The sequence below is a fragment of the Tachypleus tridentatus genome, chromosome 11 (genome assembly GCF_004210375.1).
Source record: "Tachypleus tridentatus isolate NWPU-2018 chromosome 11, ASM421037v1, whole genome shotgun sequence".
Lineage (NCBI taxonomy): Eukaryota > Metazoa > Arthropoda > Merostomata > Xiphosura > Limulidae > Tachypleus > Tachypleus tridentatus.
The window spans coordinates 8,028,478-8,051,212 of NC_134835.1; the positions used below are offsets into that span (position 1 = coordinate 8,028,478).

Below are 22,735 nucleotides of genomic sequence, written 5' to 3' on the forward strand. Positions count from 1 at the left end.
GTTCGAACCTCTGTCGTTAATACTCGCAATATGTTTCATAAAAACGCTAGTTGCCTTACGTCGTACTTTCAAATTACAAACATCATATTTCGGAAATTCACGAAAAGTTTGTTTGTTTGTTTGTTTGTTTGTTTTTTAATTTCGCACAAAGCTACTCGAGGGCTATCTGTGCTAGCCGTCCCTAATTTAGCAGTGTAAGACTAGAGGGAAGGCAGCTAGTCATCACCACCCACCGCCAACTCTTGGGTTACTCTTTAACCAACGAATAGTGGGATTGACCGTAACATCATAACGCGAGCATGTTTGGCGCGACCGGGATGCGAACACACGACCCTCAGATTACGAGTCGCACGCTTTAACACGCTTGGCCATGCTGGGCCTTCACGAAAAGAAGTATTATGGAAAAAAAACATTTTCAAATAATTCTCTATTTTAATAGCTATTAAAGCTATTATAGCTATTACTACTTCTTGAACCTCAAAGGTATAAATAGTGCAAAGCTCATTTTGGTCAAATCAAATTTACAAAATTTTCTTAATTTAAAGTAATAATTCTTGGTAGTTTAGGCTTAATTTGACATGTTCATCAGCCAGTAACAAGAAACCAATGATATTTGTTCGATCAACTGTTGTTAATTATCTCAACAGTACACTCGTGTTTTCCCGTTGTTAGTATTTTGGCACAAACTAAAGTAATTAATCTATATTTAACATAAAAATGTTTCATATAATTTGTGACATATAGCATCAATAGACGTAATCTATTACAACCTGATTAATTAGTTTGAATTCCATTTATAGCAAAATCTCACTGTTTCTGTTCACGTCTTTGTTACATTTAAAAAGCTTCGAACTTTAATGACTAGTGCACATTAAACCTGACGTTGTAATTACACTGCACATTGCAAAAGGTTTTTAATAATAAAGTAGAATCAAATAAGTGTAGTACTAGTGTTTCTAATATCACTGCTTCTTATGTTCACAGTTGATGAAATATCTTCCCAGTATTAAAATTTCGGACTCCATATAATAGCCTTTTCCCTTTTTGTATATATATAAAACCAGGTTCTAATTTCCTGGTCTTGCTTTAAATATTTCATATTTCCGGATACACGAGAGAGACCGCAGCTTCTAACGTTCCGTATCTTTTTTACCACAGCCCAGAACTGCTTGAGACACGAAATGTAACTTCTCTCTGATGATATACTTCGTATGTTCCGTTGTTTCAACACAATAGCGTGTCTTACCAGTCTCTGTTGTTGAGTTTCGGCTCACTTACTTCCAATGTTACTCATCGATTTAAGTTTGGTGCAGTCGTGTTCCTCGTGTATTCCTCATGCCAAACCAGTCAATTAGTCTAACCGGAAGCACTGGCCCGCAGTGCAAGTTTACTGGTAGATATATGAGAAGACCAAATGATAAAACCGTTCATTATTTTGTGGGTAAAGTTTAGACTAAACTTGAAACCACAAGCCTATCATTGAGTCAATAGGTTTTGTGGATTATTTCCCACTTACTACAACACACCATTGCCTTTCCTTACAGTGTAGTTTAGATACACATACGTAAATGTATACGTATATTTATAAAAGTATGTTATTTAAAAGCAATGTATAAAGTACATTATTGTAAACAGAGCATTATTTCAATAGTATAAATGAGTTTATGATCATTTGTTCTTCTGTAAATAATATTAAAGAAATACAGTTATTTATACAGCTTACTTAAGGTAAGTTTAATAACTTAGTACTCAACTATTTAACATTACTTTTGCTTACAACGATAATCAAAAACTGGAACAAATTTATCATAAATTAAGGTGATAAACAATAGTCCAGAACATGTGTATTTTATATATAACATGAACATGAGTATTTATTTTTTTTAAAAATGCCTTCTTTATCTTGAACATAAACATGTACCATGAACATATATAATTTGTCCTGAAAATGAGGTTTTTGGTTTTACAGAAGAATAAATACAGTTCTTTGATTTAAAGTTTGGTATAAACTAAGTTCTTGTACATTCAAAGCTTATAGAAGTTTTACAATCATAAATATCTCTCAAACTGTGGTATAGGTTGTTCATGAAACCAGCTAGCAAAACAACTACAAAAAAAGACGTTCATTGGATACCATTAACATATCCTCGAATACTTCCCTATATAGAGAGTATATAAGTGTATTCGTGTCTGTAACTTGTTTCCTTTCTTATTAGTTGTCTCAGCTCTGAGACTACAAAAAATGGAAGTTCCGACGGCTGTTAGCAGTGGCGACCCCGTGCGGTTAAATTGCACCTACAACTTAGAATCCGAACAGTTGTATTCTGTGAAGTGGTACAAGAACAATGTGGAATTCTACCGTTATTTGCCAAATGATAACCCTCCAGCCCAGAAATATAACCTGTTGGGCGTGTACGTGGATGTAAGTATGATTAACAACCATATCGTAAGTATTCTTTCTTGTTTGGCTTGATGAATGTCATTCATCACCAATACAGAAGTGCGGTTTCCGAGTAACGTACGTATGAATGGCATTTAGTACCAAAGACAACCACTCGAAGGCTTAAATGTAAGTATTTGAATATTTACAGCTGTCTTGACAAAAGTATAACCTCTTGGGGTGCTCGTGAAGTAAGTAGAACACGTGCCTTTGTGTGCTTTAATTTTAAATTCAAATTTGTGATATTGAATACCCTTTACTTTATGAAACGTTTCATTTCTTCACGTCTACAATTGTTTGTATTTTGAAGTACAAATAATAACTTCTGTTTTTCTTTCGTATATTAATATTAATTATTATACCACCTTAATTAGATTAATTATGGTTTGAAAAATATTCTTACATAGAGGTTTTCCATTTAAAATTTCAACGAATGAAATTACCCTTGGTTAAGAAGCTCTGTGTTTCATTTTAATGATTGTTTTAGTTGTAATTTAGTTGACTTGTATTCAATACTGTTCGTCAGTTGAAAATTAAGTTATTAAAGTAAAGAGATCAGATAACGATAATTTTTGTTTGAAGCGAGATGTAAGTACAGAAGTAGGATACGTTACACTGAAATGACGTGATGTCTCATCAGTTTGTTACATTCTATATTTTAACGTCAGGTCATGTTCTCTCTGACGACCGCGCACTTGACAACAGCCCTGCGGCGCAGTTTCAATTACAAAACGCTTAGTCTTAAGGCTGTTATACTAATACCTCTTCTCTCTGCTGGTTTTGTACAATGCATATAATATTTTAGGACTACAGCTTTCCATCGCCTGTTTAATAGCCCTATCGCCTAAAAATTTATAGACACTGCATCAAGCGGCTGAACTAGTATGTCTTAGAGTCATACTGCACGAATCTGTGTATATTCTCTATTTATTTCATGTATGTGACAGTTAAAGAAATTTATCGTGTGAGCAGCTGGATACTTGTACCTTGTGCTGCTTTTCTAAGAAAAGATTCTTCTTGATTATGTTCGTTGTTTTTGTCTGAAGAGATCCTTCTTTGTAATGTTCCTTACTGTTGTCTGGCAAAGTCCTTCTTGATTATGTTTTCTGTTTTTGTCTGAAGAGATCCTTCTTGATTATGTTTGTTGTTGTTGTCTGAAGAGATCCTTTATTAGATTGCTTGTTGTTGTTGTCTGAAGAGATCCTTCTTGGTTATGTTCGTTGTTGTTGTCTGAGGAGATCCTTCTTGATTAGACTGCTTGTTGTTGCCTGGTAACACTCCATCTACATAGTGTTGTACAAGGCTAAAGTGTAATTAATTCATACTGTTCCACAACCGCATTATATCGGCTGTGATTTTCAAGTGAATTACATAGTTTTATGTCCAAGATCGTTTTTAATATAACGTCTCAACCTTCTTTACCTTTAAAAAGGCTATAAATATTATTTAAAATATTTTTAAAACTTTATTTAAATCACTTTACTTACTTATCTCTTGAACAAGCTTACGAGATTTTCAAGTTTGTGGTAATTTTGTGTATTTTTCTTCAACATAACTTATGAGATTTTTAAATTTGTGGTAATTTTGTGTATTTTTCTTCAACATAACTTATGAGATTTTCAAGTTTGTAGTAATTTTGTGTATTTTTCTTCAACATAACTTATGAGATTTTCACGTTTGTGGTAATTTTGTGTATTTTTCTTCAACATAACTTATGAGATTTTCAAGTTTGTAGTAATTTTGTGTATTTTTCTTCAGCATAACTTATGAGATTTTCAAGTTTATGGTAATTTTGTGTATTTTTCTTCAACATAACTTATGAGATTTTCAAGTTTGTGGTAATCTTGTTTATTTTTCTTCAACATAACTTATGAGATTTTCAAGTTTGTAGTAATTTTGTGTATTTTTCTTCAACATAACTTATGAGATTTTCAAGTTTGTAGTAAGTTTGTGTATTTTTCTCAACGAAAGGTATTCTCATCAACCAACCTAACCGAAAGAAAAAACCAGAAAAAAGATTAATTAGAATTGTCTGCCAGCTTTCTTCTTATAATATCGACAAATGTTATAACTCTTCAGTAGAGATACAAAAAACAAAATACTTCGATTAAAATTAATGAGTTAATGAGTAAAACATTCTTGAATAATTAATAAAATCAAAGAATAAAAACAATTCATTATAAAGTTCAAAGGTTTACATATAATTAAAAACAAAACTTGAGAATTACCTAATGTTATAAATATTATTTTGTTGAAACTAATAGTTTCTCAGTTAGAAGAGGACAAGGTTAACATAAGATAAAATTTGTTGTGGGGTTCATTTAACAGTTCTTTACTAAAAGTAACCACAGTTTCTCAGCTAGAAGAAAATAAGGTTGGTATAAGATAGTTTGTTGTGTACTTCAGTTAACAGTTCTCTATTAAAAGTAACTACTTTTCTACTATTGCTATCATTACGTATGATTACGTTAATAGTTTAATGATTCAAACTTTGAGGTATGTTTTATCTGTCAGGTTCCTGGTTCGATACAATTTGATAGTGGTGCTTACACTAACCACTTTGTGACAAACACGTATAAAGCTTTTTTTTATTTAAAGTTCACAGTACAGGTTGTAAATATGTTTATATTAACGAGTTTTGGGTCCAATGAAGGTAGATTGTTCTGCTAAGAGTGCAGTACAAATTATTATTCTTTCATTATAATCAACACATACAACCTGCAGAACTCACTGTGTGTTTTAACAGGAGTGAAAGTTTACCAATTTTCCATCTTCTGGAAATAGGAATGTAGTAATCTAAAGTATCACATATTTTCAGTGAATGTGTTCTACGCAACACATCAAATTGCAAGGTAATCCATGGGATGTGTTCCACTTAACACATAAAATTTCAAGGTAATCCAGAGCATATTTTACTTAACGTACCAAATTGCAAGGTAATCCAGGAGATGTGTTTTACTTAACGTACCACATTTCAAGGTAATCCAGGGGATGTGTTTTACTTAACGTACCACATTTCAAGGTAATCCAGGGGATGTGTTTTACTTAACGTACCCAATTTCAAGATAATCCGTTAGGGAGTAGGTGATCTGGATTCAGTTTCTTCCTTTCATTTTTTTCACATCAAAAATATGAAAACTTTATTTGATAGAAAAACAAACTTAACTTTTGTGGGTCTTTTTTTTTCTTTTTTTTCAGATATGGTTCATTGATAGATCTTCATAACCTATAACTGGTAGACTTATCTGGTGTAAATATAAGCCACGTGTCTACAATTAGGTATCTCATTTGGTGTAAACCACATGTACAAAGTTATACAACTAGAGCCACTCACATTTAACGAATATTTTGGCGCATGCCAGTGCAGAAAGTCGCATGGTCTAGCATTTTCACCACAGCTTCACCCAAGAGCAAAAGTAGGCAGTTTTTATAATTGAACTTTGTAGAATGGACGGCAACTGCCTGTGATAGAAACACAAGTGTAGAGGACGACGTTTCGAAAGTCTTCCGCCTTTCGTCTTCAATCTATCAAAGAATAGACAGTTTTTAGTTTTTTGGGTTTCTTTTTTCATTGTAATTAAAGAATGCTATAACTATAGCGTGAAAAGACACGAAAAATACATAAAATTTAGTTAGGCCAACAAATTAAATTATCTCAAGCTTTCAGATGAATCGTACAGATGGATGATTATTGTTGATTATTCGTTGTTAATATTTCAACACAAGTTTTTACTAAATTTTAGAAAACTATCCTATTTAGCATAAATAGTGATGGTTGGCATGGCTGTACCGATTGCATGGGGGCAATACCATGAAACTATTAATTTAAATTCCATGGCGTTACTACAAAGGAAGGACGTGTTATTTACCCACCATAATGCACATGGTTTAACAAAAAATACGATCCATCTAAATAATAAATAAATATTTGCTGTAAAATTCCTATCAATACTACAGTTGTAGCTACCAGTTCAGCAACCAGTTTTGATTTCATTCCTTTAAGACGCACACTGAGTCCCTCTGTTTTATTACTTGTCACACCTAAGGTGATTTTCTTAAATATTCTTATACTGTAATACATGGGGTCTAAAAATGAATACGCTAAAAATAAAGTTGATTAATAACAAAATTGAATATAAAGACAAGTAGAAGGCTTGTAAGTTTTCGTTTTGATAATTCATTGAATTCTACGTATTTTCATCATTCGCTATAATTAATCTAATTCTACACTCAGAGTCTGAAAAAATTTTTTTTTCAACCCAGCAGTAGGGATGGATAAGACAATATCGTAAGTTCAGTTCTTTAAAATCTTTTTTGTTATGTTTGTTTATAAAAAGTCCCAGAGATGAAAATCTGAAGACGTTAAATCGAGCGACCGAGATGGCCACTCAATAGATCCTTCTTACTAATCCAACCCTCTGGAAAAATTTGGCTTAAAAACACTTTAATAACTTGAGCAAAGTGGGTGATGGTCCATCCAGTGCTTCTAGAAGTTTCTCAAAGTTCTTGTAAAATATGTAAACACGAACTTCCATTAACAAAATAAGACAAGAATTAACGTGTGTTTGTTATAGCAAAGCCACATCAAGTTATCTGCTGAGCACATCGAGGGGAATCGAACCCTTGATTTTAGACTTGTAATTCCGAAGACATACCGCTGTACCAGGGGGAGACCAAGAATTAATAAAACGAAACAAAACCTACGAGCCTTCTACATATATATTTATATTTACATTTTGTTTTTATCTCAAATAGTAGTAAAGTTGTTGTTTGATAGATTGTTTAGGCAGAGAAATCATGATGAAACTTTGTAGAGTGGACGACAACTGCTTGTTATGAAAACACAAGTGTAGAAGACGACGTGACGTTTCGAAAGTCTTTCGTCTTGAGTTCTGATTACTAGAAAACACTCTTCAGTTTGAATTACATAATTTTCAGTAAACACATCATTAATATTACTAGTTTTTCTAGCAGTGAAATATTCCGTGAGAAACTACAATAATAAAACTTGCATCATTTTTAGTTTTATGTACATGTTTTTTTGTTCGTGAAGATCTAAATATTCTTACCGTAGTTACTAAAGGGGAATAGTGAGTGTATTATAAAAATATATATAAACTTCCTGAAAGTATAGATTTATGTGACTAATAAACAAAACCAAATATGATGCTTTTCCAAACAATTTTCTATAACAAAACAAAAATGAAATCTAAATAATTCATAATTTTGTTACTTAGCAGCGTAAGAAAGAAAACTATAAAGAAAAACAACAGCGTCTAATATAAATGAACAACTTAGAAACAGTTTCATGGATGTTATCAGACTTAAATGAATCGATAGATCTCTTTATTGTACAGGGCCCGGCATGGTCAAGCGTGTTAAGGCGTGCGATTCGTAATCTGAGGGTCGCGGGTTCAAATCCCCGTCGCACCGAACATGTCCCCCCTTTCAGCCGTGGGGGTGTTATAATGTGATGGTCAATCCCACTATTCGTTGGTGAAAGAGTAGCCCAAGAGTTGGCGGTGGGTGGTGATTACTAGCTGCCTTCCCTCTAGTCTTACACTGCTAAATTAGGAACAGCTAGCGCAAATAGCCCTCGTGTCGCTTTGCACGAAATTTAAAAACAAACAAACAAACTATAACGGGTGTCATATAGTCAAGTCATGATTTACACTGCGGACAACGCTTTTAATATAAATAATTTATTAGGAAGTTACTTACAAGACACTAACAATAATGAAAACTCTTTGAGCAGAACACGGTATAACAGTGTAACCACACTTCATAGTAAAATATCAGTACAACATTGTATAAAAATATACCACACATTATAGTAAACAACAATAGAACATTGTATAGCTACGTGATAATATGTTATAGTAAAATAACAATAGAACATTGTTTAACTACGTGATCATGCATTATAGTAAAATAACAGTAGAACATCGTATAACTACCTGATAATATGTTATAGTAAAATAACAATAGAACATTGTATAACTACATGATAATATGTTATAGTAAAATAACAATAGAACATTGTATAACTACATGATAATGTTATAGTAAAATAACAATAGAACATTGTATAACTACATGATAATATGTTATAGTAAAATAACAATAGAACATTGTATAACTACATGATAATATGTTATAGTAAAATAACAATAGAACATTGTATAACTACATGATAATATGTTATAGTAAAATAACAATAGAACATTGTATAACTACATGATAATATGTTATAGTAAAATAACAATAGAACATTGTATAACTACCTGATCCTACGTTTTAGCCGTATACCATAAGATGAAAATATTTTGCTTTACAGTAAGAGCTACATAACAAATAACATTATGATTTTCAACCATAACATATTTAATATTTTGATCAGAGTTTAGTGAACACATACCCACTGTCTGTATTTCTACTTTAACTTGCAGCCAAAATTAAGAAATATTTACGATTAAGAGCATTTTCAGTCGAATGCGGTGAACTTGCTCTGCACGTGCTTATTGTAGTGATAATTTAAATCGTGGATTTCAGTTAGTACATCATTCTGTGTAGCTGGTAAAGCAGTTACAAATATCTGATTTTTTTTTTAATTTGAGCGTGAAAGAGAACACAGTTAGTTGGTGCGTAGATTAGGAGTTGAATTTTGTGTATTAACCTGACAAATGTCATATCTGACCTCTAAGAAGCATATTATTTATGAATAGAAAGAGCGGAAAGTTATCGTAATGTTCGGTTTTTATCATTTCTGTAACTGCTCTAAAAGTTACAAAGGTGAATTTTTCTCAAACAGTTTGCAAAAAGAATTTTCAGGATATTATAACTTACTTGATTTTTCAGGATATTACAACTTACTTGATTTTTCAGGATATTATAACTTACTTGTCGATTTTTTAATCCATATAATTTTAAAAGAATTGTGCGTTTATTTTCAGTTAAACAAATCACGTTTTGGTCAGGTTTACTTGTCACGAAGTGACCTTAACACGGAAGGAACTTACAGATGTGAAGTGTCAGCTGAAGCGCCCACTTTTCAAACAGAGCGAGCTGAGCGAGAACTTCGAGTTTACAGTAAGTAAAAAGTCCTTAATTGTTGGAGTAAGTAAGAAAGTGCTTATTTGTTAGAGTAGGTAAGAAATTGCTTATTTGTTAGAGTAGGTGAGAAAGTGCCTGTTTGTTTGTTACAGTAAGTAAGAAAGTGCTTATTTGTTTGTTAAGTAAGAAAGTGTTTGTTTGTTACAGTAAGTAACTGCTTATTTGTTTGTTTAATACGGTAAGTAAGTAAGTGCTTATTAGTTTATTTGTTACAGTAAGTAAAAAAGTGCTTATTTGTTTGTTAAGTAAGAAAGTGTTTGTTTGTTACAGTAAGTAACTGCTTATTTGTTTGTTTAATACGGTAAGTAAGTAAGTGCTTATTAGTTTATTTGTTACAGTAAGTAAAAAAGTGCTTATTTGTTTGTTAAGTAAGAAAGTGTTTGTTTGTTACAGTAAGTAACTGCTTATTTGTTTGTTTAATACGGTAAGTAAGTAAGTGCTTATTTGTTTATTTGTTGCAGTAGGTAAGAAAGTGAGTATTGGTTTATTTGTTACAGTAGGTAAGAAAGTGCTTATTTGTTTCTTTGCTGCAGTAGGTAAAGAAGTGCTTGTTTGCTTGTTTCAGATTTTTTGTGACAATCTACACAAAAGGTAACTGTACATAGCCATATTCTAATGTTGAACTGACAAACCAGAGGGACCATCAATTGTTTTTGTCAGTACTTCCTGACCGAATAGTGGAACTTTTATATTTTTTCTTGTACATACACTAACTACCCTTGAGTGTGAAACATGATACATCACATTAACAGTACGAGTACAGTAATTACTAGGCCACACCCGGTTCGTAAGAACATAATCTGCAAGAGTTAAAAGACGAAACGTGTTTACGTTTACTGTGTATTCCACAAACATCTTTAACTTTATTGTCATGACTTTGGTTTTACAATATGGAACACTTTAAAACATTAGTAGGACAGCAAGCAAGGTGTATCCATGGTTACTTTTAAAAAGTTATTGATTTAATATAAAAGATGGAATTCAATTGAAGACGTTTATATTTATTCATGCATTTCACTTTACGATTACGATGTAGTAAAATGGTGTTTACACCCAGATACTTAAGATGGTGGACTGCCTCACAGATGTAAGGGCAATCCATTAAATGAATTATTAAATCAGTAGCTGTCAAAGCATAGACGCTGCAGCGTAAGTCCCAGCAGTCATTGCGATCAGTTAGAAAGAGCATGTGGTTTATGACATCACTTCAAACATGACTGGAAGACCGATGTTACGTGTTCAGGGTAACTTACCACGCCTTGCTTTGTTCATTTAGAACAAACACGTTCAAATTAAAAATGTGTTTGTTTGGAGTTAAGCACAAAACTACTCGATAGGCTGTCTGAGAGCAGACATACCGCTGTGCCACTGGGAGACATTTGAACTCTATTTTATTCTCTTTTATATGTCGTGTCATTTAGAACAAATATGTTCAAATATCAACTCTATGTAAGCCTTTTTAACATACCATGTCATTTAGAACAAGCACTTGAAGGTAGATTATAACTCGTGGATGTTTTGTAAATCAATGATAGTTTGTAACTCAGATAATTTACGAGGAAGAAAACAAAATGACTTTTCCACTGATGAAAATCAAAATTGGTTCAAGCATACCAAACGTTTACGTTGTTTAATCATTCACACTGATAAATGGTAAAGTCATTTGGTTCTCCTTTCCTAAGGGTAAACCGACTCGGCCTGGATCGTCAGAGTACACCTGGACTTTGACAAAGCTTAGGGCAGTGAAGCTTGACGACTATAGTCATTAACTGGAAAGCATTGATACATGTCTGTGTAGAAATAAATGTAATGGGCACGTGCGCTGCCTCCACCCGCTGCACTATATCTAACATCCGGTATAAGTCCGTAAATTAGGAAACAGATGGATGCTTAACCACATAGAAGAACGTACGTATAGCTTCTCGGGTAATTATCGTTCATAATTCCAGTAATATTTGCTCATATTATATATTTACAGTGCCTGTCATAACAATATTTTTTTTAATATGCAAAGAGCGACCAAAATGCTACGTTTCATTAAAATAGCCACCGTGTTTCGAGATCTAAGTTAAACTTGACGTTTGAAAACACACGCATCGTATGAACCCAAAATGCTCAACATGTCTAGCGAAACTGTAACAACAAAACTCAGTCTGTTTCCTCCGTTCACAATCTATAATTTGGAAAAACCCTTTCAACATGAACAACCTGGTAAAATAATTTCCTTGCTAAAGTCAGTTCATATGCAGATTATGTTGATTACTGCATATGTTGTATGCGTAAGTACCTGTGACGTCAACACGCTTCATGCAGAATAAAACAGAATCCGTTATTGAAAATTTGAAACTGAACTTAAGGGCACGTTCAACGATTCCTGCAGTTGAGGTATACTTGTCCTTAATGTGGAAGGCAGACAGCTTTCAGTGCTCGTCGCTATGTAAAGAAATTAGATGTTAATATTTTAGCATTCCATAAATAAAACAAACAAAAAGATGTGTTAATATTCATATTTGAGAGCAAAAGAAAAATTGTTAAGACCTAACCCCCCAGTGACCCAGCGGTGTATCTGCGGATTTCGACAGCCGTCGTGAGCAGCACAGATAGCCCACTGTATAGTTTTGTGCTTAACATAAAAGAAACAAACTATTTGCTCATTTATTTAAATACAACATTGTCAATGTTTCAGTCTTCCGAATGAAACTGTACAAAAACTACGCCAAAGAAAACTGTGCGAAAACTACGTTATTTCATGAAAGAACAAAGAAAACTGTACAAAAACTACGTAATTTCATGAAAGAACAAAGAAAACTGTACGAAAACTACGTTATTTCATGAAAGACCAAAGAAAACTGTACAAAAACTACGTAATTTCATGAAAGACCAAAGAAAACTGTACAAAAACTACGTTATTTCATGAAAGACCCTTCGATACAACACCTTATAGTAAAAGAAAGATATTATATCCTTATGTTTTATCTCTATTGATATATGTTAGCGAGTTATAAATTTTTTTTATAGAGTAACAATTCTCTTCATCTCTAGCTCAGTATGCACACACACACACACATTCATATATACATCAACAAAATTCATCATTGTAGATATAAAGCTAAGTAAATTTTTAGAAACTGTACTTTCATTGACTCTAACCATTTTTGATATATGTTTTGGAAACTTTATCGTTGTATTTAACCTTTTTATTTAGACATGTATAAAGAAACACACACATTTATGTGAAACCGTCTACCCCAAGTATTGAGATAAAACATTACTGTCAGTAACAAATTGTAAAATTAAACACCCACTATACCCACAGTTTATGGTTAGTGAAACATATATTAATCAGATTAATTACTGTATTATAAACGCGTGTACTGCTCTTTACGTGCGCGTTAATCAAATACTATGTTACAAATCTGTAACAACGTTGTACACACAAATAAATACGTGCGTTATTCATTGTTATAAGCAATAAAACCACTGGTTGAATTGAAAGTTTAAAATCTTAGCTGAACGACATAACAACTTACTTACTCGTTTGTAACCTGTTAGGCTTAGTATTTCAAGAACATAGCTTTGTAAATAGTTTCGCTGTTTTCGTTTTTACGGCTGACAAGTCTTTTCTTACTTCGTGTAATCACCTCTTTTCTCTTGTACATTATCAGACATATTTACATATTTTATCCATGAAAAATGTATTTTTTTCAAGTAGAATTATAAAGTGGATACATAAATAAAAGTACGAAAATTTGCGTAATTACTATGCTTTGTTTGTTTAGTTTTCAAGCGGGTACGCTCCTGCGACAGTGTAAAAATCGTTCGCTTAATAACGTCGTTAAGAGAAGTGCACGTTCGTAAAGCAGTCGCAAATTACACACGTGACAATCACTTCTGAGTCATTTCCATGGAGCATGACATTTTGCAGAAACGCCTGACTTTTTGGTCATATTACGATCCCCGTATAAACAAAGTACAACATGAACATCATATGTTGGTATACATCGTAATGTCAGGGGGATTACGTTTCAGTGAATGATCCCAAAATATTATGACGTACTCAAGGGGACCTAGGAGAGGGGAGAAAGCGATGAGGGGTAGTAGCGGAACATTACAAAGCCGTCGAAATTGATTTCTCCAGGCTATTTCTTGAATACTAGTCGGTAGAACGGAAAATTACAAGGTGTACATCAATAGTAAGCAAGCGAGTGAAACATGAACTAGTCTTAACAAAAGCCTGCCACACGTGTCTTTAGGTAGAGACGTGTATTCCACTTTGATATAGTTTTAGATAGAACCGCTAAGTCATAACTACAGCTTTCACTATGACCGGAACCCAGCGGCTGCCAGATGCGAATGAAAAAGAGGGCGGGACAACTCACGCCTGTAGGTATATACTTTCATTGAAAAAGGCGAAACGGTCACTTACTCCAACAACGATCAGTCTTAATAATACAGCCCATTACTTGTGATTTGTTAGAGGACAATTCTCTTCATCGCACTTTTCGCCTACTGGTAAACCTTTTATAGTGTTATTGATTAATGAGTTGAAAAGTTTCACCTCAACTGAACAAATTATTGCTCGAAGTTGTTAAGTCACATCATCTTGGAAATACATTACGTAGTCCAGACTTACTTCTTGACTATCTTCGTCAACATCAGAGCGCAACAATTTTCTGTCAGATTTCGGCCAAAATTATTCTACTTTTAGTTTCCAGGTGGCTCTGGTGATTCTTCTGAGAGTTGGAACCGAAATGGGCCTGGCATGGCCTAGCGCGTTAAGGCGTGCGCTTCGTAATCTGAGGGTCGCGGGTTCGCGCCTGAGTCGTGCCAAACATGCTCGCCCTCCCAGCCGTGGGGGCGTTATAATGTTATGGTCAATCCCACTATTCGTTGGTAAAAGAGTAGCCCAAGAGTTGGCGGTGGGTGGTGATGACTAGTTGCCTTCCCTCTAGTCTTACACTGCTAAATTAGGGACGGCTAGTGCAGATAGCCCTCGAGTAGCTTTGTGCGAAATTCCAAAATCAACAACAACAACGGAACCGAAATAACTTTTGAATCCGTGGAAATAAATCATTTAATTTTGTGATAATTGTGATATTTACTCCAAATACGAGCGTAATATATCCTTCATGTGTGTTTTTATTTGGATGGATTTTTTCAAGTATTGAAAAGAGGTTTGAAAACAAAAGATTTTCAAATGTCACAAAATTTATGGAGTGAAATAAAAATACTATTCATAATTTCATATCTATATTTATTGTTGAAAAATATTTTTTGCCATTCGGGTTCCTGAGCAAAGTGTATAACTTTTAACCCGCATGCTTCACAATATAAAACACAGTTTTAAATGAGAATTACATTGATGTTTGTGTCAAATTTGATTATCGAGTTTCCGGTGTGAGTGCCCTTCCGGCCCGGCATGACCAGGTGATTTAAGGTGTTCGACTCATAATCTGAGGATCGCGGGTTCGAATTCCTGTCGTACCAAAGATGCTTGCCCTCTTAGTTGTGGGGGCGCTATAATTTGACGGTCAATCCCACTATTCGTTGGTAGAAGAGTAGCCCAAGAGTTGGCGGTGAGTAGTAATGACTAGCTGCCTTTCCTCTAGTCTTATACTGTTATATTAGGGACGTCTAACGCAGATAGTCCTCGAGTAACTTTGCGCGAAATGCGAAATTCAAAAGAAAAAAAAGGAAAAAAGTGCCCTTCCAGCCTCAGAGTTCTGTGTGTGCTTTTTTTTATTTTAATTGTATTTCATGTCAGTTACGGACATGGTTGTTTTATCATGTTTCGTAAGGTGTTTTTTGACTTTTGTGGTGATTATGCATTTAAAGTTTTTCGTTGCTTTCATATCAGCTTCAAAATGTAATGCTTCTCACATCCCTTGAGTGGATTTTTGTACGTGGTGAGGGATCTCCCAGGGAAGGTTATATTCTTTCAGGTTACCTCCTCTGGGATCTAAACATTCACCCACGTGTTTGCCGTGCGTGGTGACACGTCAAGGGGAAGAGAGGATCCTGGTGGTTGAGGGGTCCAACCCTATCACACCACTTTGGCTTTGAATTCCTGTAGACGGGCGACCTTTGGGTAGTCCCCTTGGTTCAATCGGTTGGTCCACTTGGGCTAGAGTCAACCAAGCACCAGTGCTGGAAGTTCTCAACGGGTGTTGTGGGCATTGTGTCTGATGCTGGTGTTTGGGTATAGTGCTCACGAAACCCTGGTGTTGCTGCAATGTCCTTGCTTGACACTGGAGTGCATCCCCTCGTAGGACTCCATGGTAGGTGGGGTCAATGGGTACCGAAATTTTTCTTTTTTCCTATGGATCTTCCTACAAAAAAATTTAAATAAAATAGTGAAAAATAGGTAAACGATTATGTCTTGAAGACTCTGATCAGCAATCTTCAACATCTGTACCACCAGTTGTACCTTATTTTCTCATCCTACGTTCTTTTCAGAAAAACCTTTAGAGCAAATGCCACCTTTTTTATTCAGAAGGGACTAAAGGGACTTGCTGGCTCTCCAAAGCCAGTAAAGAAGCTTCAATCTGGAGACATATTGGTTGAAACATCCACATCCCAACTCACTGAACTCCCCTTGAATTCAAAGGCTATTGGGGATGTACCTATTAAGGTTACCCCTTATGCTACCTTGAATTCATCACGAGGAGTTATTGTTGAGAGGGATTTGAAGAACATTCCCGAGTCAGAGATTTTTGCTGGTTTCTCCACTCAAGGAGTTTCTGCAGTGAGGTGCATCTCCACTCACAAAGATGGAGTTACACTGCCGACAGATATCCTCGTTTTGACATTTAGATCACTTTTCCAGGAAAAAAGAAGTAGTCGCAAACAGAAGGGTTTTCCAGCCAATTCGTCTACACGTCATTAGAAATGGCCACCTTGATACAATGGAACTGTCGAGGTTTACGTTCTAATCTGGATGATATCAAAACACTGATTGCTTCCTACCATCCCGTGTGTCTTTCCTTACAGGAAACATTTCTAAAATCTGCCGATACAGTCACCTTTTGGCGGTTTTCTCTATACAGAAATGACAGGCTGTGTGATAGACGAGTACATAGAGGGGTGACACTATTGGTTGATCAGCATGTGCCCACCCTGTCTTTGTCACTCAACATACCCTTGGAGGCCGTAGCCATCCGTGTTTATTTGGATCACACCATCACTGTTTGTTCTCTCTACCTGTCACCTGGAGAGACATATGATCAATCAGACCTTGATGCTCTCATTGAACAGTTGCCGTCTCCATTTCTAATCCTGGGGGACTTTAATGGACATCATCCCGTCTGGGGAAGTGCTGTTATTGATAGGAGGGGTCGCTCTGTAGAGCGTATGTTCTCTGATCAAACCTTTCTCTTTTCAATACTGGTTCTTCTACTTATTTTCATGCACCTAGTCAGTCCTTTACTCTATTGATCTCTCAGTTTGCTCCCCTTCATTATTCTCCCGTTTTTCATGGAGGATTGACAATTATCCACTAGGCAGTGATCATTTTCCTATAATTTTGAAACAGACTGGCCGTGGTGGATGCCACCCTACCCACGTGCCCTGGTAAAAGCTGGATTAGGCGGACTGGTCCACCTTTACTGCTCTCGCAGAAATTGATTCTGCCATCGTCTGTCAGCCATCAATAGACGACCGTGTGGCAGCAGGAACTGACTGTATTATATAGGCAGTTGCTCAATCTATTTCTAAAACCTCGACACGTTTTCCACTATATCCTCGTCCGTGGTGGAATCTTGCTTGCCACATGGCACGGAAGACTCAAAAACGGGCCTAGGATACTTTCCGTAGATATCCCACACTTTCACACCGCATCGATTTCCAGCGGGCCCGTGCACGTGCCAGGTTGGTCAGACGTCAAGGAATCTTAGATTAAGTTCACAACTGGCATTTCTTCTACCACCAGTTCCAATATCATATGGGACAGGGTTCCAAAGGTCAGTGGGCATTACAATTCTGTCCCCCTCTTTATCTTACTCTCTCATAGCCAAGAAGTAGCGATGTCCGGAGTATCGCCGATACTCTAGGTGAAAGTTCTTGCCTAGTATCTAGCATTTCTGCTTGTTCCTACACCTTTTTAGCCATCAAGACTCGGGTGGAAAACTAAATGGCCCTTCATTGTAACTGTCATTAGTCTGGCAGTACATCTGTTGAACCAGATGATGTACACTATGACATGCTGTGCCATCTCTCTCCTGCTTCTCTTGATATTCTTCTAATTGTCTTTAACTGGATCTGGCAGGAGAATGTTTTTCCTAATGCCTGGCACCAAGCTATTATCTTACCTTTCTCTAAGCCTGGGAAAGATCCCAAAGTTCCTTCAAACTACCGTCCAATTGCTTTGACAAACTATCTCTGTAAGCCTTAGAGAGGATAGTTAATGCTCATCTTGTTTGGTTCCTCAAATCAAACAACCTCCTCTCGCCCACCCAGTTTTGGTTCCGACGACAGCACACCACCATGGACCACCTAATTAGACTTGAAACGTCAATCAGAGAAGTCTTTTTCGAACGACAACATCTTGTATCAATATTCTTTGACATTGAGAAGGCTTATGACACAACATGAAGGTATGTCATTTTGCGAGACCTCCATATATATGGGTTACATGGCCATTTACCCATTTTTATTAAAAAAATTTAACGGACAGAAGATTCCAAGTTTGTATGGGTTCGACACTTTTTCGTTCTTTTGTACAGGAACTTAGAGTTCCTCAGGGCTGTGTTTTCAGTGTCACACTTTTCAGTATAAAGATTAATGCCATCACTGAACAACTTCCTCTCACTGTTGCAAACGGGCTCTATGTCGAGGACTTTCACATCTCATGTCAGTCGTCGAACATAAGGTATATTGAGTGGCAGCTACAAACTGCCCTCAATCGTGTACTGAAGTGAACCACGGCTAACGGCTTTAATTTCTCTCTCTCTAAAACCGTTTGCATGCACTTTTGCCGCCAACGGGGTATTCGCCCTGATCCTGGCCTGGCATGGCCAAGCGCGAAAGGCGTGCGACTCGTAATCCGAGGGTCGCGGGTTCGCGCCCGCGTCGCGCCAAACATGCTCGCCCTCCCAGCCGTGGGGGCGTTATAATGTGACGGTCAATCCCACTATTCGTTGGTAAAAGAGTAACCCAAGAGTTGGCGGTGGGTAGTGATGACTAGCTGCCTTCCCTCTAGTTTTACACTGCTAAATTAGGGACGGCTAGCACAGATAGCCCTCGAGTAGCTTTGTGCAAAATTCTAAAACAAACAAACAAACAATCACCCTGATCCTGAACTTCATATTGGTTAAATTTCGCTGCCAGTGGTCCCTGAGACAAAGTTCTTGGGGCTTATCTTTGACCGTAAGCTGACCTTTATACCACACTTAAAGCAGCTACAGGTCAAATGCACAAGAGTACTGAACATCCTCCATCTCCTATCTACCACCAGTTGGGGAGCGGATCCATGATCTATGTTAAAGATATATCGTGCTCTTATTCAATCGAAATTCGATTGTGGATCACTGGTCTATGGCCTTCGGCCTTAAAGATGCTGGACATCGTCAAAACTTCGACTCTGCACTGGGGCTCTCTGCACCTCCCCAGTTATACGTGGGATCTCGTGAACCTTCTCTGTACCTTCGCCGTTTCCAACTATCTTTAGTATATTCTTCAAAACGTTCGTTCCTTACCAAAGCATCCCACCTGGGGTTGTGTTTTCCTTCCTCGGTTGGCCATACGTTTTCAAAACAGACGATCTGCAATTGCTCCTTTTGGCCTTCGCGACCAGACGCAATTGGGTGAATTAGATCTTTTCTTGGATAAGATTGGAGAATCCACTGGTCAGCCAATCCCACCATGGCTTATTACAGTCCCTAAATGTAACATTTCTTTAATTCATCTGAGAAAGTAAGATACTGCCGATTGGAAGTGCCGACTTTTATTTACTGAACATCTTTCTAACATCTTTCCATTCCAATTTATACAGATGGTTCAAAATCAGGTAACTGTTTGGGCTCTGCTATGGTTTGTTGTGGTTCGGTGGTTTCGTGCAGAATCCCTCTACAGCTTTTGTGTTCACTGCTGAACTGTATGCCATTTCTCTTGTCCTGGATCACATGGAAGTTAAGCAGTACTCAAATTGCACTATTTATACTGACTCGCTTAGCTCTCTATTGGCCCTGAAATTGCTTCACGTTAATTCACGCCCTGTTCTCGCCGATATCACAAAACCGGTTGTCCCATTTCTTTTTAGCATGTACTTTTATCCAGTTTTTTTGGATACCGGGCCACATTGGTATTCGCGGGATCGAGCTCGCCGACACTGCAGCTAAATCTATTTGCTCTTGCACTATCACTGTTGTGCCTGTTCCATACATGGACTATGGTTCTGTATTCAAGGCTCGGCTCCGTGCCAGCTGGCAGTCGACTTGGAGTGAGCAACCCGAAAACAAGCTTTTCCAAATAAAATCCTATATTGGACTTTGGCCATCTAGCTTCCGTAAGGTTCGGAAGGAGGAAGTTGTTCTAACTAGACTACACATTGGTCACAGTTTTTTAACTCATCGTTTTCTTTTACCTGGAACTGATGCACCAGTGTGTAGTTTGTGTAATACTCAGGTCACAATAAGCCACATTTTACTTTCTTGCTATCGTTACGACTCTCAACGACGACACCATTTTAAACATGTTCTGTACCAGGGTTTGTCTGTAACATTGGATAGTGTTATTGGTGATGGTGACACTGTCCACCTTAATAAACTTTTTAGTTTTTTAATGACCATTAATTTTTTTGATGTCATTTAAGTGTTTTATATTTATTCATTAAACCTTTTTTATTGTGGTTCCCATTTAAGAGTCAAAATCTCTCTAGTTCGATTTGAAATTGGAAAATAACATTAAGTTGCTCAACACCATGACTGGAAAGGCCAACTTCAAGTGACTGACGCTGCTGTTTGAACTATCCGTCTGAACTACCTGTTAGTCGTCCTGGCGAGTTGTTATTACACTTTTGCTGCATGTCTTTTCACATTTTCGTAACTTTACCTTTTGGTACTGGCCATAATGACACATAACTCGAAACCAGGACTGGAAAGGCCAATTTCAGGTGACTGATGGTGGTTCTTATACTTACCTGTTAATCTTCCTGGTGGGTTGTAATAACTACCATTCTGGTACAGAAAGTCTTTTACATCTTCTCTGACTGTAGTTTCTCTCTTAACATTGTAGACTAGATGTCAATATTGGTTTTATGCTATTTATGTTTTTCAATAATGTTTTGTTTTACCTTCATTTCCTTTTATGAATTTTACTACATTTACTTTATTTTTAACTTTTTACTGGATGTTTGGCGCAGATAGCCTAGCTGCTTTGTGCCATAAAAACACTTAAATTGACCAATCAGCTAACCAAGCTTCTCACATATCAGTGGTTTTATTTTTCGTTACTTTTTAGCACTTTGAAAAATAAAATAATTTCTATTATATTCAAATCGCCATTTCCGGTTTCAAACATTTTTGTTTTTTTCTTTAGCGCTCCCTAAAGGAGGACCAAAAATACATGGTACGAAAGCACAATACAGTCCTGGGGACGAGGTTAACGTCACTTGCACCGCAGCTCCCTCTAAGCCTGTTGCAGTAATCAAGTGGTATATTAACGATGAAAAGGTAGGAACACAAAACTTCCTACCTTTATCGAAGTTTATTAAATGGAGATTTAGAGATAAAACTGGTTATTAAAGAAATTCTGCACTTAAAGAAACTTTTATCGCTCAGACATTGAAGGTAAAATTGTAAAAAGAAATAAAAGCGTCCACTAAACAGGTAACAAAATACTCTTTATACTTTTATGATGTTCTGTTAGGTTGTTTGAAAATAATGGCGGACTTTTATACTGAAATTTTAGTCATTCGTATGGATACGAAACCTGTATTTTTAGCAACTTCATATATACCAGTAACAAATCAAAGCTTCTATTAATTGGTGCTTTTATTCTTTTATAAAACTTTATTTCTAACATTTCAAACTTCTAAGATTAATGATGGAAAAAATTGTACATCATTTTGTTTTTGTGTATTCAAACTTGGCCATAAAACATCACAAACAGCTCACAATATCAACCAAGAATTGATCGAAAGAACCACCTCCGAACGTACAATACAGAGTTGGTTCCAAAAGTTTCGTGAAGAAGATTTGAGTTTTGAAGATAAGGAAGGCAGAGGACATCCTTCTGTAGTTAAAAACGACCAACTGAGAACATTAGTGGAAAGAAACTCGCGCCAAACTATTTGAGAAATGATACAAGAATTGGATGTCGGCATTTCCACAGTTTTGTATCACTTCGAGCAAATTGGAAAAATGATAAAGCTCCATAAGTGGGTTTTACACGAAATCAATGAAAAATCAGAAAAATCACCGTTTTTGGTAATTTTGTGCAACAAAAATGACCCATTTTTGATGGAATTATCACTGTGACGAAAAGTGGATCCTTTATGACAACAGAAAGAGATCTGTACAATGGCTTAACCGTCATGAGGCTCCAAAACACTTCCCAAAGCCAAAGTTGCACCAACGAAAAATTATGGTCACTGTATGATGGCTTGTGGCCTGCATTATCCATTACAGCTTGTTCAACCAAGACCAGAATATCGCTGCGAAAGTTTACTGTGAAGAATTAGAAGAAATTCAAGAAAGGACCAATCTTGCTTCAAAAAGACAATTTATACTTGTTTTTCCTATAATAGAAATTCAAACTACATCTAATGAGGAAAAATAACAATATAGAACAGACGACAAATGTACAAAAATAACAATCAATATGTAATTATTCATTTTTATCTTGAATACGTATATTTTAATCATATAAAATATAAATAACTTGTGCAACTCACTAGGATGTTATATTTTCGTTGTGCAGATAATTTCACCTTGTTTTATGCTACCATAATTGTAATCAAGTATAATATGAGACATTCCAGATTTCTGTGATATAATTTAGCCAAGCTGTGTGGTTGCCTTGTTACGTTCTCAGTTTTCCTTACTTGTGTTTGTACCGGAGTTTTGTTCAAGATGTGAGTGTATATCTCCTCACAGGTATTATTTCCTCACATTTTCTGACGCTTAAGATTACTGTCTTATTGGAAGCTTAATCTCTGCCAAGAATTTTCTATTTAAGGAGAAATTG

At 35.9% G+C, this 22,735-nt stretch overlaps 1 protein-coding gene across 1 annotated transcript in view; it reads left to right on the plus strand.

Annotated features, from left to right (window-relative positions):
* The window catches only part of LOC143231654 (uncharacterized), a 49,977-nt gene that overhangs the window by 16,402 nt on the left and 10,840 nt on the right, over positions 1-22,735 (plus strand). The window contains exons 2-4 of the mRNA XM_076466206.1: positions 2,217-2,422; positions 9,394-9,529; positions 21,086-21,219. Of these exons, the coding sequence (XP_076322321.1) occupies positions 2,217-2,422; positions 9,394-9,529; positions 21,086-21,219 (476 nt within the window). The remainder of the gene's footprint in view (positions 1-2,216; positions 2,423-9,393; positions 9,530-21,085; positions 21,220-22,735) is intronic.